Source organism: Dermacentor silvarum, chromosome 7, assembly GCF_013339745.2.
Source record: "Dermacentor silvarum isolate Dsil-2018 chromosome 7, BIME_Dsil_1.4, whole genome shotgun sequence".
Lineage (NCBI taxonomy): Eukaryota > Metazoa > Arthropoda > Arachnida > Ixodida > Ixodidae > Dermacentor > Dermacentor silvarum.
Window position 1 is genome coordinate 163,860,272 of NC_051160.1, and position 16,707 is coordinate 163,876,978.

At 47.4% G+C, this 16,707-nt stretch overlaps 1 protein-coding gene across 1 annotated transcript in view; it reads right to left on the reverse strand.

The window, feature by feature from the left end:
* Positions 1-1,736: 1,736 nt before the first annotated feature.
* The window catches only part of LOC119458650 (DNA-directed RNA polymerase II subunit RPB9), a 35,129-nt gene continuing 20,158 nt past the window's right edge, over positions 1,737-16,707 (reverse strand). The window contains exons 4-5 of the mRNA XM_037720511.2: positions 14,864-14,990; positions 1,737-1,893 (exon numbers count right to left, since the gene is read on the reverse strand). Coding sequence (XP_037576439.1) covers positions 1,831-1,893; positions 14,864-14,990 — 190 coding nt within the window. The 3' untranslated portion in view covers positions 1,737-1,830. The remainder of the gene's footprint in view (positions 1,894-14,863; positions 14,991-16,707) is intronic.

Below are 16,707 nucleotides of genomic sequence, written 5' to 3' on the forward strand. Positions count from 1 at the left end.
GTCGACGAACCCTGCCATAGTGCCTTTGTGCGTTGCGGAGTGGAGGAGCGTCGTGCCTTTTCCCGACAGTCGCTTTTAGGGTGAGCCTAGTGCAAACCCTTCTCCTCACAGTTTATTAGCGAGTTTAGTTCCTTAATTACCTATAGTTTAGGTAGTTATTAAGTTAGGTGCCCTTGCAACTGGACCGACACGCAGACATTGTCACTATCACAAATCATGCTGTCATCACATAGAGATGTACACTGCAACTGAAACATGAGCAACTAAAAACACTAATGCAGGATTTTTTTTATGCATGATTACATAAAAGTATGACATGCAGTTGCTCTGTAGCTGGTTTCTAACATTGAAGGATTCCCTCGTGTACCTTTTCAATTCTTAATTAGGCTACTGTTACAAATGCAGGCGAACCTGGAAATGAACCAAATTGAGTGTAGTTCTGAAATTAATTGCAAATTTTTGAACACTGTACAGAAACGGGGCAGTGATTAGCACATTGTACCAACAATGCCCACACATCGATAATGGCTGTCGCCCCTTGTGCAAACGTTAGCGTATGCACAGAAGAGCGCCTGTGGAGTCTGTCCGGCATCTGCTCCAATGCCCTTCTATGTGTTCACTGCGGGTGCTATATGAAACGCTCCCACGTTAGGCGGGAGTTTCACGACTAAAAGAAAAGTACTGAAGGACCCTGGCTACACTGAAAGGTCTCAGTAGCAAGGCAAGGACAGTGTTCTGCCTTTCGCAGCTGGCGTGAGTGTTTTGCACACGCACTCTATAAGCACAGTAGCTGAGCATATGCCCTGGTCTGAGCAGTAAATGTTAAATTAACACTACCTAATATTAACAGTGGAGCTGCTTAAGCCGGCCGTTATTCCGTTAGTCGTCCACAAAAAATGTGGGCCTACACAGGCGGCAGTGCAGAAAGGGTCCAAGCGCATTGGCACATACCCCTGTGAAGTGGCGAAGTTGAGCCTGGATAAGTCTAGCTAAGCATGGTTGGGACTACTTAAGCTTAGTCAGTCATTGATAGTCAATCAATAGCTAATCGATCAATAATCAGTAAATTCCGGAAAATGCTGGGGATGACTTGGTAGTGCTTAGCCTAGCCCAAATACGTACCCAATACCTTGCGATAGCCAATCAATAGCTAATCGATCAATCAATAAATTCCAGAAAATGCTGGGGATGACCTGGTAGTGCTTAGCCTAGCCAAAAAGCCAGGACTAGCTAGGTGTCCATCAGCTTTGCTGTCTCTTTAGCATCGTGCCTCCAGTGCAAGCTATGCTTTTTCTTCACTGTGGTGAGACGCCTGCAACACTATTGGCAGTTTTCATCATGCTTGCACTTGTGAGACGTCTGGTGGCTGCCAGGGTGCTATTCCTTCTGCCCAGCAGGAGTTGCCTTGTGTGCTGCATTGTGCCAACATGTCACACCGGCTTATAGTTGGAACACTGTCAGAGGAACGCAACGCTGAATCTTGCTATTGCTGTGAATGTATCGCTCTACTGGTGAATCTACCAAACATTTTTCTTTACAAATGGCACACTTCAAAGTGGTTTCAGGTTCCCCCATTTTTTCTGCTACACTTTCATCAGCTTCTAATTAGGGCACCGCATCTCTGTCTATGTAAAAGTGTACAATGATCAGTTATGTAAAGGCTATTTTTGTCACTGATTAGGCCTTGGAATATGACCAAAGCAAGAAAAGAGGCAAGGCATAAATTATACAATGGCAAAAAAAAAAAAAACTTTATTTCATGATGCTTATGTACAAAGCTAACAGCAGGACACGCTGCTTTGAAAAGATGGGCAAGCTTCTCAGGTTGTTTCACTCAGTCCACCGGTGAGTGCAGTTTGTGTTTGTGCACACATAATACAGCCGCATTTCATCCTGCAAAAAGTGCAACAATGAGGCATAAAAGGTCAGATTACTCACTGCTTTAACCAAAGTATCCATGCCTACATCCAGAAGTTGTTGCCAATGCTTTAATGTCCCTGCTCCATCTCATGAAACACTTGAGTTACTTTAACACATAAAATAGCTTATAAACAAGTACTACTGCTTCACTAGAAACTGGTGAAGATGACCCTTGGCCATTGGCAAATGTCTCTCAACACCAGAAAAATCTCTCTGATGTGCTTTCATTGCCATCATTCTTAAACATCAGGAACTTACACAATTAATGGTGTTAACCTAAACCCTGCTTCCTCGACAAAATACTTAGGCATTCTGCTCACTCAGAATATTAATTAGTCTTCTCGTATATTGAACGTGTCCTTGGCTTTCCAGGGCAAAACTTACACTTAGCCCCTCCACCTAATAAAATGCTAGCTTACATGATGCTGAGTCATCTCAAAGTGGAATATACATGCACCATATGGGACTCTCATCTTATCACCCTTTCTAGTGCGCTGGGATCTGTTCAGAACCATGCCATGAGATATATCTTTAACCACTTTTATAGATACATCATCATCATCATCAGCCTATATTTATGTTCATTGCAGGACGAAGGCCTCTCCCTGCAATCTTCAATTACCCCTGTCTTGCACTAGCTGATTCCAACTTGCACCTGCAAATTTCCTAACTTCATCAACCCACCTAGTTTTCTGCCGTCCTCTACTGCACTTCCGTTCTCTTGGTATCCATTTTGTAACTCTAATGGCCCACCGGTTATCCATCGTACGCACTACGTGGCCTGCCCAGGTCCATTTTTTTTTCTCTTAATGTCAATTAGAATATTGGCTATCCCCGTTTGCCCTCTGATCCACTGAGTAAGTGTAAGAGTGGGGTTGAAGATTAATAAGCAGAAGACAAATGTAATGTGCAATAGCCTGGCAAGGGAACAAGAATTCAGGATCGCCAGTCAGCCTCTAGAGTCTGTAAAGGAGTACGTTTATCTAGGTCAATTACTCACAGGGGACCCTGATCACGAGAAGGAAATTTACAAAGAATAAAATTGGGTTGGAGTGCATACGGCAGGCATTGCCAAATCCTGACTAGGAGCTTACCACTGTCGTTGAAAAGAAAAGCGTACAATCATTGCATTCTACCGGTGCTAACATACAGGGCAGAAATGTGGAGGTTAACAAAGAAGCTCACGAACAAGTTAAGGACCGCACAAGGAGTGATGGAAGGCCTAACGTTAAGAGACAGGAGCAAAGCGGTGTGGAAATGCACCATATGATACCTCTAATTTAAATTTATTGAGTTTGTCTGCAAGTGCTGCTCTGTCTAGCAGCAGTGCTTTTTTATGTTGCCTTTCTTTCTCCCGTGCTCGCCCATGTATGGGAGCTGCCATGAGCGAAGAATGGCAAGGCTGTTACTTGATCGGCTCTACCCATTGTCTGCCTTCTGTGTCTAGAGGGGAAGCCCTCTAGACTGTTGCATGTTAGTACAAAGGTATGCGCTGCAGCTCCTGCAATGCTTTTGCTGGGGGCTCACGGATGATTCCATCAGTCTAGAAGGTATTGTGGCGACGGAATGGAAAGGCCCGAATGAGTTTCTTGCATCGCCTTTCCCCCTCTGCCACACCCCTGTCATCACACTCTGAACCTGATGCGGTGTGCCAGACAGCAGTGAAAAAGTCAAAGGAAGAGGCAAAGAAAGCTTTGCTTCAAGTGAATGCACACGACACCCAAACTCTTGTCCAGTGCCCTGAGCATCCTTTTCTATCATTTGTTCGTGTGGCTGAGCAACGGAGTTGACTTCAACATTTCTATGGTGGCCCCGCTTATAATCTGCACTAACCAGGCCTTGCACTGCTTCTAGCATCCTGGTCAGCACAGATGAGTGGTCAAGTGTGATCCCCTGGCCAGAAAGTGGTTTTCTTTCTTTCCGATAAATTTTCACGGGTCTTCATGGTAAATGTGTTCGACACCACTTTGGCACCTATTGTGTATGGCACACGTGCCTAGGTATTACGTATTTGTGCAGTGTAGTAGTTGCGCGGAGTCTTTTCTTTATTTAAGCTTCCTTTTAGCATATGCGTTTTGATAGATACACACGCATTTCATTAAGAATTTTTTACCCTTAGATGTGGCACACAAGCAGCAGCAAACAGAACAGAAGAGATCGACGAGCAACACCTGTTTAGATCACTGTGAATTTCTGTTGCTGAAATTTTCTATTGCTGTTGTGCCTGCATCAGGAACTTGCTCGAAGCAAGTACCCCTGCAGCATACTTTCACAATCAGAAAAATTCAACGGAACATTCGGAAACCGATCGGCGAATATTTTTCACAAGCATAATTTTACATAACACTTGACGCAACATTCATAAAGTCCTGTAGCGCCTCAGCATGCGGCGCCAGTCAAGGAAGAAGTTGGCATTCGACCGCGCGGCAGGTGCAGAGCGAGAATAAAAAAATCAGTTCGAAAACTCAACGCTGTCAGGCCTGGATCTTTCTCGTGTTAGCTCCGACAGTTAATGGTGACCCAATAAAGAACACGCTACCCCAACCATCCCGCATGGATCCCGCCGACTCTTGCACCCAGCCTACCGGTCCTGACGCCCAAGAAGACGCCAGACCTAGCAGTGCTGCGGTGGCTGCGATCCAACACGTCAACCTGCCACCATTTTGGCCAAACAACCCCTGCACATGGTTACTGCAGGTCGAGGCGCACTTCCGTCTACGGCAAATCTCCAGCCAACAGACCAGGTACTGGCATCTGGTGTCCTCCTTACCTCCGGACGTAGCCAAGACTTCACAGATATTTTAGCTTCGCCGCACCCGAGCCATCCCTACGACACGTTGAAGGAAGCTATCATTTCCCGCAAGTCCGAGTCTGAACACAGCAGGCTCCAACAGCTCATCACGGCCACAGAGCTCGGTGACCGTCGCGCATCCCAGCTCCTGCGACGCATGCGCCAGCTCATTGGCGGGACCTCCGCCCCTCAAGAGGAGAAGCTGTTGCGAGAGTTGTTCCTCCAGCGCTTACCGCAGAGCATGGTCCCGGTCCTCGTCACTGCAGGAGATGTCCCAGTAGACACGCTCGCTGAAATGGCTGATCCAGTAGCAGACTACTCGCGTGCACATAGCCTCAATGCTGTGACCACGTCGCCACTGGCCACCGCTGCAGACCCCGCACTCGCGAGCATCGACAACCGTTTGGACGCCCTTGTCAGACGTCTCGATGACTTCGTACCTGCGCATCGCCGATTGGCATCCAGGTTCCAGTTCCACAGTCGCTCCTCGACGTCTCCACGCTCTCCGGGACTTCAGACAACCGACGCGCCACGGGACGGCTCGTCCTCGACCATGTGCTGGTACCACCGCCGATTTGGGGCCTCTGCTCGCAAGTGCACTCGCCCATGCTCCTGGTCGGGAAATGCGACGACCGGCCCCTGACGGCGGCAAGTGGTACTTGACCACTTGCCGACGAAAGCCCTTGACCGACCTATTAGCCATAAAAAAAGACCCGGCTGCGCCACTGGAATGGACCGACGATGCCGCATCTGCCTTCGCCACTGCCAAAAAGGCTCTGGCAGACGCCACCATGCTCATCCATCCCGTTCCTGATGCCCCAATTTGTCTCATCACCGATGCATCGAGTGTGGCAGGCGCTGTTCTCGAGCAGCACGCATCAGGTTGGCAGCCTCTTGGTTTTTTCTCGCAAAAACTCAAACCACCGGAAGAAAAATACAGTACATTTGCCCGAGAACTCCTTGCGGTGTACCTCGCCATCAAACATTTCCGCCATTTACTGGAGGGCCGGGACTTTTACATCGTTACAGACCACAAGCCCCTGACTACCTTCCATCGCAATCACGGCAATTACATTGCAAGAGAGGTCCGTCAACTATGCTTTATCTCCGAGTTCACCGTGGATCTCAGACATGTCCACAAGCCGCAAAATGCCGCCGCTGATGCACTCTCACGCATCGATGCCTTGTCGACCCAGCCACCACTAGACATGGTAGAGCTAGCAGCTGCCCAGAGGAACGATCCTGAGCTGCATAGTCTTCGCTCTTCATCCACGTCTCTATCTTTCACGGAGTGCCTGCTTCCATTTTCTACCTCATTAATAATGTGCGAAACGTCTACTGGTGTTCCTCGGGCCTTCGTGCCTACAGCTTTTCGTCGTGCAATTTTTGATCAATTGCACAACATGAGCCATCCGGGTATTCGTGCGACCCAGAAGCTAGTCACATCTCGTTTCCTTTGGCCAAGCATCAATGCTGACGTCCGACGCTGGGCACGAACCTGCCTTCAGTGCCAGCGTGTTAAAATTCACCGTCACGGCACCATCCCCCTTTCGGCTTCCCGACGCCAGGTTTTCCCACGTCCATCTCGACATCGTCGGCCCTCTTCCACCATCACAAGGGGCCTGTTACCTACTGACATGTGTGGATCGCTTCACCAGATGGCCGGAAGCGTTTCCCATTTCCGACATTACAGCACCGACAGTGGCTAAGGCTTTCACAAACGGCTGGGTTTGTGAATGGATGCCCTTCGCTTTGGATGCCCACGCTTTGGATGCTGCACACGCTTTGGATGCCCTTCTGTCATCACCACCAATCGCGGTCGTCAATTTCAATTGGCCCTTTTCGCCGCACTTGCCAATATCCTGGGCATTCGACACATCCACATGACTGCCTACCATCCTTCCGCCAATGGCATGGTCGAACGGCTTCATCGACAACTGAAATCGAGAAGCGTTTGGTGGGGGGCTAGTTGGTAAGACATTTAGGAAATTATAACTGTGCTAAAACGAGACACGAGGACGAAGTGGACAGGACGATCGCATCGGGCACGAACCTGCCTTTAGTGCCAACAGGATGACCTGCGATCGTCCTGTTCACTTCGTCCTCGTGTCTCGTTTTAGCACAGTTATAATTTCCTAGACAACTGAAAGCTGCCCTCGCTGCTCACCAGCCAAGAGAACGTTCGCTTGATCACCTCCCCTTCGTACTTCTGGGCATCCGATCAGCATTGAAGACGGATCTCGGCTGCTCATCAGCCGAACTAGTCTATGGCGTGTCCCTGCGTCTTCCAGGGGAATTCTTTGAGCCGTCGTCGCCCCCTTCCACTCATGATGCCTCCACGTACATTCGAGAGCTGCGCACCATGTTTCACGACCTTGCTCCTGTAATTCCTGCCGACCGACACCCCCAGTCTGTCTTCGTCGACCAGGATCTGCATGACTGCAGTCACGTCTTCGTTCGGCGTGACCAAATACGGCCACCACTCACACCGCCCTATGATGGCCCATTTCGCGTACTCCATCGTACACCTAAGACATTCACGCTGGACATCAACGGCCGTGAAGACGTCGTGGCTGCCGATCGACTAAAACCTGCATACATTGCCGCCCTCGTGTCCGCGGAGCTTCCATCTCCAGTCTGGATGCCCACATCCAAGCACGTTCACTGGGAGACTCCAATGGCTCGCGCTCTACGGGGGGAAGCCCTGTAGCGCCTCGCATGCGTCACCCGTCAAGGAAGAAGTTGGCATTCGACCGCGCGGCAGGTGCAGAGCGAGAATAAAAAATGAGTTCGAAAACTCAACTGTGTCAGGGCTGGATCTTTCTCGTGTTAGCTCCGACAGTCCTAAAACAAGCCCAAAGTCGTAAACCTTTCGAATAATTCACGAGGATCGGCAGGTATGCATTGAGCATGCTAGCTGTCCATAATAGCACAAATTTTATACTGCAGTTGTCGTCATTGACCAGTGCACAAAAGATTACGCATGCTGCCCCAGCCTGAGGTCACTTATCAGCAGCAGCATACAGGTCCGCAAACAACTCATGGAAAACATCAAGTGCCTACTTGTTACGTTGTTTCTCTATGTGCTTATTAAGGGGGAAAAAAATGTCGCAGTTTTGCCCGATAGGCGAAACATCAATTGCGATAGCAAATTAGTAGAGAGCTATTCGGAGTAGAGATAGTAGTTTTATCGGCTGCATAAACTTGGGCACATTCGCTTACTAACTGAATTAACAATGTTAGCATGGTGTCAGCGCGCACAAGCAAACATGAATAGATCACACTGAATGACCGCAGACAACGACCGTCAAAACGCTGGCAGCAAGCGCAGCCGCTGCAGCGTGCGAAGGTTCACGCGGTCTATCGCTTCAACGGAAACTGAGCAGCGAATGCACAGTGCATACAAAGGTCAGAGCCGTGTGGAGATAAGAGACGGTGTGGGCGACCACCACCGTCGGGCAAAGTGCAGAGGAGTTGTGCAGAGGAGAAGCTGCCCCCCCCCCCACTTTCTTGCTATTGCGTGGGAGATTGAGTGGCCAGTTCGCCTTGCGCCCGGTTGCAATATAAGCATTTGGTGAAGCAGCACAGTGTCGCCCCACCTCCCTCCCATACTCCCCTGCCGTGCATTCGCTCTTTGTGATAGCGCGCTTTCACTCGCGCATACGGCGCTCAGCGACGGTTTTATTGCCCTTGGATTTTATATGGAACCTCACGGCGACAGCAGAAATCTGGTTGAAGTGTCCATATAATTTCTATCAGCAATAAAAAGCTGCAAACATAACATGTTCTTTTTTTTAGCGCCACCACCAATTCTGAGCTTATTGCTTGACAGCAAGTGTGATGAGTGCCAACTGGCACAGGATCGAATGCCTCCGAGTTTACAGGAATTTGATGCGGTATAATAAGGCACAGGCTGGCGAGGACAGCTAGTAAGAATTACTAAATTTTCCAAGTTAACATGAGCCAAAAACACAATGTCTTAGAGTAACGGCTTACTAGTCTAGTTCTTTAATATTGACACTGTAATTGCAATGTTCCAACATAACAAATTAATTCAACTTGCTAATAAATACATGTGCATATTATTATTCGATTCGATATTCGAAGCTAAGTATTCATATTCGATTCGTACTTGCAAATTTTGATATTCACACACCCCTAGTTAACATGCACACCACAAAACAGACACCATACAGGGCAAGCATACTCCAAAATTGGTAAAACATTTTTTATATGCTGCTTCCTTTATGTCAATGCTTCGCGTTTTAAACTTTGTTGCACGAAGGCGAGGGCACGCCCTGCACTTTTTTCCTCACGAACATGCTATTAGTGACACCATTTTTTTTATACACCAATCGAAAACAATCTGTCTCATCAGTAGAGGCCGGATCTTTAGGCATTAAAAAAGCGCGTTTTAGGCGCCAAAAATAGACAGGCAAAACAATGTTTTAGGCCTCCAATGTCGTAAATATAGGCACAATAAATTTTTGCATAAATGCGAATAATTTCAAACGAATACGTGCACGGCCTATATCTACGATAGGAAAACAAGAAATGTTATAGTCTACGACGGCAGAAAGGCGCCAACAGTTGAACATAGCCGTGCAATTGTCCCATAAAATTGCCGAACTAATGACGATCAATTGGCTTAATTCAATAAGCACACTGCTCATATTCATGTTCAATGGCCGCTGTACTCGAGCGTCGCATATAGTGAAAGAGGCATGAAAAAGAATACTTGAAAGCTGGGATTACTGATTAAAAAAAGTGATACTTTATGTCTGCTTGACGCAACTAAAGACACAACAAAAACAGACAAATAAGTTCAAATGCAAGAGAAACTACGATTTATTAAGAAATTAGCATGTTCTTACATGAGGACTGTTAGGTACAACTCTTGGCAATTTCCTCATATACAATGACATTATCCGAATTGTACAGGCAAGACGTCCCAACACTGCCAAATACACTTCCGCCCATTTTTTATATGCTGCTTCCGCACATGTTTGAAGAAATCTGTTTGGAGAGCACGCGGAATGTAGTCTTAGAATCACTGTGAAGATTGTGGAAACAATAGCAAACTACCACCATCTCCAGATTTTTGGATTCAAAATTGTGCCTCTTGTCACTGAGAATGATCTCGTACGCTGAGAAGGAACGCTCGACGGCGGTGAACACCTTAAAAAGTAAATTACAAACAAAACAAAAGCCGCGTGCACATCACATTTTTTCTTTCTTCTTTTGCTCTTAACTCTCCTTTCCCCTGACGGCTCTATGTCAGCGCGGCGACGTATGCTGGCCGGCGCGTCCCATTTGAATGCTGCTAGCAGTTGTTTTCCGGGAGTTGGTCGAACTAAAGGACTAGGTTGAACCACATAGAGTTCCAAACAGTCAATGTTGCCCGGTAACATGAATAACGGTCTCTAACTGCACTCGAAAGCGAAACTTGAGTCTAAATAGTGTTTATACAGGCGCTGATATTGAAAATAGGCATTTATAGGCACTATAAAACCACTATAAAAGCCCTTCTTAACCTCTAATTCATGCTCATATATCAAAGTGGGGCGATAGAAGGGCAAGGAACAAAAAAGGCATTTGCCTAAAATCTGGTCTCTACTCATCAGATACCCTTGCATACAATACACAATCATGGGTAAACAATCGCATCTGCCTTTTGATACCATCCCAATTATAATTAATAAAAACAAGAGAAGCGACCCCAATGCAGAGCGGAGCCTTGCGGCACACAAAACTTAACAGTAACATCATCTGAGAAACTCCCATTCAAAATAACTCGTTGCTTTCTAAACAATAAAAAATCTATAATCCAATTCCAAGCAACTGTGCTAGTGTTAATGTCAGCAAGTTTCTGTAAAAAAGACAACGTGCAGAGATGGGACTGGCCAAAGTCATTTTGGAGCACTTTCTGGAGCAAATAAAATTGCGTTTTGGAGCAATTTGGAGCAGACAAAATTGCATTTTGGAGCAGTTTGGAGCAGACAAAATTGCATTTTGGAGCTAGAGTTTGTATATGATTATTTGAAAAAAAAAAAAACTATCGGCCTAGATTCGAATAAATACGGTATATCGACCCTGTGGACAAAGAGGCCCGCCCGCTGAACCTGCTGCAGCGCACGCCTCTCTAATATTTAGTTCTCTCACAGTGCCCTCAGCTTACTTTTCGCTGTTTTGTGCATCAGCTAGGGAGTGCCGCGTTGCTCAGCCCACTCAACCGTGTTCTATTACACTCATACAGCCGCCCTGACCGTTCCGAAGGCAGCGACAACAGCCAGGAATGGCTGCGCGTGCGCTGGTCACTTGCCGCAAGCGCCGAAAAATCCAGTGTTATAAGTGCGAAAATTACGAGAAACTGCGGGAGGCGCCGTCGCGCAGTGTGCGGAATGTGAACAGCAACATTCTTTTTCGGAGAATGAATCCGCTCGCTGTTCTCTGTCACTGCCAGAGGCACACATGGCAAAGCTGTTCTGGCGCAGCGTGGTGCAGTTTCAGTAAGTATTTTTGGCGCAGGAATTTGCATTTGTATCAAAATGGCGCAATTGGTGCAGGAGTCCCACCCCTGAGCGTGTCATACGCTTTTTTGAAATCAAGAAATAGACAATCCATTTCACTTTTGTTATCAAGACGAGTAATTTCATTTAAAAATTCAAGTGGTTGTACGGGGCAAGAAAGGCCCTTTCTAAATCCATGCTGGCATTTGGTTAGGTACCCAATGACAAAATAAAGCCTAATACAAAATATGCTGGAGTAGCTCGCAACATAGAGTGAAATCTCATTATAAAGAACTTTAGGGGACCACGGCAAATTGTTATTCTGAAAGGTCATTATAGTGAAAGCCCCAAAATTAAACATTTCGCCCATCAACTCATCAGTTTATCAGTTGTCACTGTATGAGCTATCAACGAAAATGTCGCTGTTGGCCCCCACTGTTGCTATTTTCCATAAGTTCCACCGCCATGCACCATCGAAGCATCGTGTCGTAAGAGAGAAGTGGACACGGAGAAAACCACCGACAAAGCGGAAGCTCCATTCCGCCTCCAAAGTGCGACCATGTGGCATACATGCAAGCATAGACGTTACATTTGTTCCCGCGCGTAGCTAGTACGGCCACAGAAATAAGAGTGAAAGAAGGAAGAGAAGCGCCTCAGTTGCTAGGCAACACTTGTCTGGGGGGAGCATGCGCTCGCAAAACCTGATGCTTCGTCACCTCTGCACCTTTATCACCCCACCCGCGTTTTAGGGGCGAATCACATTAGGACCGAGCTTTGTCCCTCCCTCGTCGCCCGTCGTCCGTAACTCTGGTTTGCATGGAGTCCGCTAGGGGCGCTGCGGTGCACAAGGGCGTTCGTTCCCGACGCGCGCTCTCTTTCTCTCTTCAGCCATGGATGATAACGGTCGCTTCTGAAAACGGTGTGCCCGCTATGGATGAAAAGGCGAGAGTGGCGGCTCAACTGCAAGCTGAGTCGAGGGCTCGCAAAGCTGCTGCAGCATAGCGACGCAGACAAGCAGACCCGGAGTCCAAGGCGCGGGAAGCTGCAGCAAAACGGCAACGCTGGCAAGCGGACCTGGAGCTGAGGGCTCGCGAAGCTGCAGCAGCACGGCAACGCCGGCATGCAGACCCACACCTGAGGGCTCGCAAAGCTGCAGCAGTATGGCAACGCCGGCAAGCAGACCCGAAGCTGAGGGCTCGCGAAGCTCGCGCTTGAACCGAGCATCGGCGCCACCAACCTCAGGTAGAGAAAGCTTCCAGCATTTTGCCGCCATTTCCCGCGCTCTCGCCGTCTCTGGGTCCGCGTGCCGGCATCGGGGGATTCACGATTAACCGAATGATCACCCGGTGCTTCGCCCACTCATCATCATTCACTTCGTGGATATGCGGTGATTTTTTTCTCTTCCGACACCACCTCAGGTTTTCCGAAGCAATGCGTTGTGGTGTCCACTTTCTGCGCCTTGTCTGCTTGCCTACTGTTCTAACTGCCGTGAAGGATATACGAAAATCTAAGAATCCCCAGATTTCTGAATATTAAGTCGCAGTACTGAGGTGAATTTCATATCATGTTAATATGACATGGAAACTGGGGATTGTAGTACTGAAATATCTTTACAGTGAAACTACGAGGGTCGATTGAGAAATAAGGTTTCCAAAGAACGCCAGCCGCAGGGGAAGGTGCGAGGCGAAATCCGGCAACACTGCTGTGCATTCCCCCACTCTCGATTCCGTCTGGCCTTGCTTCGCTGCACCGTTCAGTCTTGGCTCAGCAGCCGTCCAAGATGGAGGTGCCCATTGTTGCTCCCACCAAGTGCAAGATTTGTTCCGTAATTCGCTTTGTGCATGCCAAAGGGGCTTCACCTGTGGATATTCATCATCAGTTGACAGAGGTGTATGTCCGTTCAACACGTCCGAAAGTGGTGCAGGGAGTTTAGTGCCGGTCGGAAGGACATCCACGATAAAGAACGGAGTAAAAGACCGTCAGTTTTGGAGGTGCTTATTGAGATGGTCCAACACGAAGTGCTTTAAAACAGGAGGATCACCGTCAGTGAACTTGTTGCTCGGATTCCTGGGAGTTCTTACGGTACAGTGGAAAGAGCTTTGACTGAAAAATTGGAGTATCACAAGTGTTGTGCTCGATGGGTACCATGTCTGTTGACAGCAGAACACAAGGAGAAACGCCTTCCCTGTGCTCGCCAGTTTCTTCAACAGTGTCAAGAAGATAAGGAAGGATTGTTGGACTCCATTGTTACGGGAGACGAAATGTGGGTGTTTCATTTCACTCCCGAAAAGAAACAAAAGTCCAAACAACGGCATCACTCATGGTCACCAGTCGCAAAGAAGTTCGAACTCCTTCTGCTGGCTAAGTCATGGCCAGTGTGTTTGGGGATTGTAAGGGAATATTGCTGATCGATTTCATGGAACCTGGGACAACAATCAACTCAGACAGTTATTGTGCAACACTAATAAAACTCAGGCGAGCTATCCAGAACCGCCGGCGAGGACGACTGACAGCCGGTGTAACGCTGCTTCACGACAACGCCCGACCTCACGTCTCCCGTCAAACCCAGGACCTTTTGACAAACTTTGGGTGGATTGTCATGCCCCACCCACCGTACAGTCCAGACCTCGTGCCTAGCGATTATCACATGTTCCCCAAGTTAAGGGAACACTTGAGTGGCCAACGCTTCCGGAAAGACCCGAAGAGGTGAAACGCTTCCTCAACGGGTTGGCGGAGGAGTTCTACGACATTGGGATACTGAAATTAGAGCACCCTCTACTAAAATGCATAGAAAAAGATGGTGATAAGGTCTATAAATAGAGCAAAGTGTCTTCTTTCCAATGATGGTTGTCAACTTGTAACATTGATGGGAACCTTATTTCTGGATCAACCCTTGTATAAGCAGTCAGCAGGGGATTTCTGAAAAGTTTGTTTATCTGAAAAGTTACTTAAAGTGGTGTTCACAGTAATGAGGTTGCAGTGTATAGGAGTAAGAGAAATGAGTCTATACTATTTTGAGACATCACTCTTGGAACTGCTACTGAATATGGGCACAACATTAGCTAGTTTCCAATCATCAGGAAGTTTACCGTGTAGGAGTGATTTATTATAAATTACATAAAGATAATTCCTTACAGCACAAGCACTATCTTTTGGTACCCTCAAGCCCCAGGTCCTGTCGCCTTTGAGACATCTATAGAGCCTAAGAATTTCGTTATGCCACTGATATGACCTCTCTCATAGCAGGGTTCACACCAGGGCTGTAGCCGAGTGGATTCCATGGGATGAAGTACAGATTGAAAAGAGTTACTAAACAGTATAGCTTTGGCCAAGTCCTCTGCGACTGAATTTCCTTTACGCATTAAGCAACCCAAGCCTTTCGTTCCTGCACCGCTTGATAAATTTCCAAAAGTTGTTGTTCTTTCTGAAGCCAGACACCAGGTGCTCCAAGTAATTTTTGTGCTTTGACGCGACTCTCGCTTATATAAAACCGTTAATTGGCATAGTTTACGAAAGTTACCCAGAGTTTATGTCTGCAATATTTAGAATATCAGAGCAAGCCAGATGAGTCGGGCATATACCCGCTCTTATCTCTGCCAATGACTGCTGATTGGGCATGACTTCTTTTTCCTAGACCACCTACCTCAGCTCTCCGGGATTGTGCCTGGAAGAAGACAGCCTCACGGTGGCCACACTTTGGGCAGGTGTGGTCCTCGGTGCGTGGCAGCGTCGGGTCATGCACCACGTCCGAGACAATCTGCGTCAGCTCACTGCACAAGAAGGCACAAACATGAGAACAGCTTATGCGACTCCTGCAAGTTTTGTGTTTGCAGAACTCCAGGGCGTTCGCCATAAACTCTGCATATATACAGGCACGCTACAATTTTGAATTTTCGTGCTCAAGTTACGTTGCATCTTCAAGCATAGTTCCCTTTTACTTTTATTTTACCTGTTGCTGACGTCTTGTGAGCTTTGGATATGTTTTTTTTTTTTTTTGGTGTGTATGGCACATACGAGGCTGAATGAAATGCCTCCGAATGTTTTCTAATTATTGTTTTTAATTAGGAAAAAATTACTTATTATCAGTGTAAAATGTAGTATGTTGCCTGCTGTAAAAGGTGGGAGACCCACATATAGCATTTCTAACTTTTAAGCCTCACGCTTTCCATCAAGCTGTAGATGGGAAATAAACATTATACCTTAGCACATGCAACAACATTTTCCTGTGGCTTCACCATTTGGCTCCGTGCCTCTTGATTGGCGTCTACAGTGTGGGGATGTGCGACTCTCACGCGTCCCCTGATGTTGTTTTCCCCGCATGTCTCCTGTAGTCCGGCTTCTCTGCGTGGCTAAGCCCGGCGGTGGTTGCGGCGCGTTGCGAGAGATGGCGCTAGTGTCGCGATGCTAACGCCACCGAATGGCGGGGTCACTTGGGAGAAAAAGGTCGGAGGCACTCTCTCTTTGGCTGGGGATCGGCGACCAACACGCACGAACGCTTCGCGCGTGCGCCGGCCCGCTTCGCGCGACCGTCGCGCGAGGCTTAGAGCGGGACACCGGTATGGACAAACACGGATCGTTCGAGCGCGCCACCGTTCGCGTGACTGTACACGTGAACGACTAGGCGATGGTGTCATAGCATGGGCGAACGTATTCGCTCGCTATCGGGTCGCGGTGAGTCGGACTTCCTTGATTTGTCGCGCGCCCGTGTGAATGTTCTATTGGTAGTAATTCGGCTAGTGTGCATTAGTGTATGAAAGGCGCAATAAATGCCCTTTTGATTGTTTGCACTACTGTGTTGTCGTTCCTTTGTCCCAAGAGCACATGTGAGACCCCACAACAGTTACCTCTTTCTAGCATGGAAACTGTCGAGGCCATTTGTGAGTGCTGGCTTGCAGCCTTTGTAATTCCAACTGCTCTTGCAGTTACAACTCAATATTGATATACTGCAAATTGATATAACAACTTATTAGACAAAACAAAGCAAATTAATAGTTAGGCTGGTCATGCTTTTTGTATTCACGGATTTTGTGCAGCCCTTCTATACGAACATAACGGTAACTTACAGAAATCCTTAGACTCTGGAGAAGTACCACCATCATTGAGAGCGACTAAAATGTTACCCTTGTGATAAACAACATCTTAATTACAGACCAATAACTGTAACTCTATAGTCATGCAAAATTGTAGAGCATATTATTCATAAACATACTATAGAATTTCTTTACTCAAACAACCTTCTAACCTCTCTTGAGCATGGCTTTCATTGTGGATACAGTGCTACTGTAGACCAACTAGTAAATTTCACCCATGATGTCTCTTGTAACCTCAACCTATGTAATAAAGTGTGCATCATTTTCAGTGGCTTTTCTGAAGGTTTCAATTCTGTTCTTCATTTTTAGACATCCTTCATTAGACAAATCAAACACCATTGTTAAGAGTACGTGGCACACGGAACAGCCGACAAAAACTCGAGACTCAGAGAGGCGT